Source organism: Penaeus chinensis, chromosome 35, assembly GCF_019202785.1.
Source record: "Penaeus chinensis breed Huanghai No. 1 chromosome 35, ASM1920278v2, whole genome shotgun sequence".
Classification (NCBI taxonomy): Eukaryota; Metazoa; Arthropoda; class Malacostraca; order Decapoda; family Penaeidae; genus Penaeus; species Penaeus chinensis.
This window is the reverse complement of record NC_061853.1, coordinates 6,691,440-6,693,939: the sequence shown is the minus strand read 5'-3', so window position 1 is coordinate 6,693,939 and position 2,500 is coordinate 6,691,440. Positions and strand designations below refer to the sequence as shown.

General features: G+C 43.3%; 1 protein-coding gene across 2 annotated transcripts in view; it reads left to right on the top strand.

Annotated features, from left to right (window-relative positions):
- LOC125044488 (fatty acid-binding protein-like) overlaps positions 1-2,500 on the top strand; it is a 21,801-nt gene that overhangs the window by 17,827 nt on the left and 1,474 nt on the right. For both annotated transcript variants that reach the window (XM_047641177.1, XM_047641176.1), the window contains exons 2-3: positions 1,757-1,843; positions 2,302-2,471. In XM_047641177.1, coding sequence (XP_047497133.1) covers positions 1,774-1,843; positions 2,302-2,471 — 240 coding nt within the window. In that variant the 5' untranslated portion in view covers positions 1,757-1,773. The remainder of the gene's footprint in view (positions 1-1,756; positions 1,844-2,301; positions 2,472-2,500) is intronic.

Below are 2,500 nucleotides of genomic sequence, written 5' to 3'. Positions count from 1 at the left end.
ACACACACACACACACACACACACACTCATTCATCCACGCAGAACAAAAAACTCTGAAACCTTTCTTTTTCTCTTACTATCTTGGCCCTTTCGTGTATGACTATATATAGTAGGTGGACCGACGATATCCGACACGGCACCGAAGGAGGACCCTGTTGCAGAGCAGCCACCTTAGGATGCTGATGTCGTCACCGGAAGATGCCCATAGGCTTGCGGAGCAGGATGTTCGTCGGAACAGGTATTAAGCTGCCCCATGATGTTGTGGAAGGGCGCCGCCTAAAGATACGCCCATAGATCCAGTGAAGGACCAGGAACTTTTTAGCACAAATACCAGTCGCCCCAGGATGTTGTGGAAGGCTGCCGTCTTCCTGGAGATCCTATCAAATTCCAGGAGCTCGTCAGCGCAGGTATCAGCCGCTCTGAGATGCCAAAGAGGACGCCTCCTGCCTGGACGCCCATAAATCCAGACGAAGGTTACGAGGACGTCTGGACGAGCACACAGCCGAGAAGGACCTGGATGAGATCTGCGAGGATGTGTGGACGCGACGCCGCCGAGTTAGGTCTGGACGAGGACTTCAAGGAAATCTAGACGAATCCGACAAGGAGAACCTGTGTGAAACCTTCGAGGACGTATGGACGCAGATGACGGACGGATTACACCAAGAACCTGGAAGAAGAAGAGGACGACAAAGGCGAGCAGCCACGAAGATGGACCAAGGGCAACGCACACGAGAACGAGATGACCCGCCAAAGTTGGGTCGACCTTTGAGGACAATCTAAGGCGCCTTGAGGGTGAAGCGTGAGTAGGTGGCCGAGCAAAATGGCGTATATATAAGCACGATTTGTGTAAGCCATTAGACCAAAAGACAACTTGGCTGTTTAAAACGTTGCTCTAAGTCAATTTGGAACCATTTCACCAGCGAGGACATAGATGACGATTACACCTGACTTAGTTCTGCCCTTCAGTTCGCCTCCAGAAGTCACCAACCTCCGGTCCCTTAGGGCTGGCTGGCTTGCCGGACCCGCGACACCGCGCTCAGTGCTTACTGCAAGATATCGTCTCGTGTGTTCCCTTTACTGCTTTGCACTCTTCCTTAATAAAGAGTCAAACCATTTAACCGCTATCACTGCCTAACCAGTCTTAACCAGTGTACTAAGGCTATGTGCCTGTTACACTCTCTCCCTCTTCCTCCCCCCTCCCCCCCCCCCCCCCTTTCTCTTTCTCTTTCTCTCTCTCTCCCTCTCCCTTCCTCCCTTCCTCCCCCCCCCTCTCTCTCTCTCTCTCTCTCTCTATATATATATATATATATATATATATATATCCCTTCCTCCCTCCTACCCCCTTTCTCTCTTTATTTCTCTCACTCTCTATCTTTCTCCTCATTTTTCTCTTTCTCAATCTATATATTTGTTATAAGAGAAATGCCAGTACAAAAGTATCGATCGATACACACATACACACACACACTCATATATACATATATACATATATATATGTATAATATATATGTGTGTATACATAAATATGCACACACACACACACACACACACACACACACACACACACACACACACACACACACACACCTACTTACATACATACATACATACATACATACATACATACATACATACATACATACATACATACATACATACATACACAGTAATATAAAATGTAAAAGCACTTTAAATGATTGTAGCCTAGGAAAACAAAGAAGCTTTTTTGAACTGACAAAAGTCTTTTCTTCCACAGAGTAAAACAGCGGCGAGATGGTTCAATTCGAAGGCAAATATAAACATGACAAGGACGAGAACTTTGAAGCCATCTTAGAAAAGTCAGGTAAGTGCTCTCAAATACATACGAATAAACGTCTATCTGTCTGACTGATACAGGTAGATGTGAATACAGGCATATAGGTGAATATATTAACATTGAGATATTAATATTGACATATAGATATAAATATAGTTAGATATATGAATAAACAAAGAGATAGACAGATAGATAGATAGATTGATACAAAATAACAATATATATATATGTACACAAGCACACACACATATATATAAGTATGTGTATATGTGTTTGTGTGTGTGTATAAGTTTGTATGCATTTTGTATCTTTATGTATGTATCAAATTACGTGATTTTCTTGCTCGCTCTACATTTAACCATGAACACTGATGAAAAATAACCTACCAAACATGTACCTTACTCTAATAATCTCACTTGTTATCAATTTCGTGGAGAAATATTATCAATGGCACTATACCAATAACCAAATCATTGAAATTATAGGAGCTGGTTTCCTGATGCGCAAAGTAGCGACCAAAGCCAAGCCCAGCATCGAAGTGGGCATCGAAGGGGATACTTGGACGATTCAAATAGTGGCAGCAGTTAAGACGGTGACGTGGAAGTTCAAACTGGACGAAGAAACGGAAATAGAGACGCCGGAAGGAAAGAATAAGGTAAGGTAGGATGGTCAAGTAGATATCCA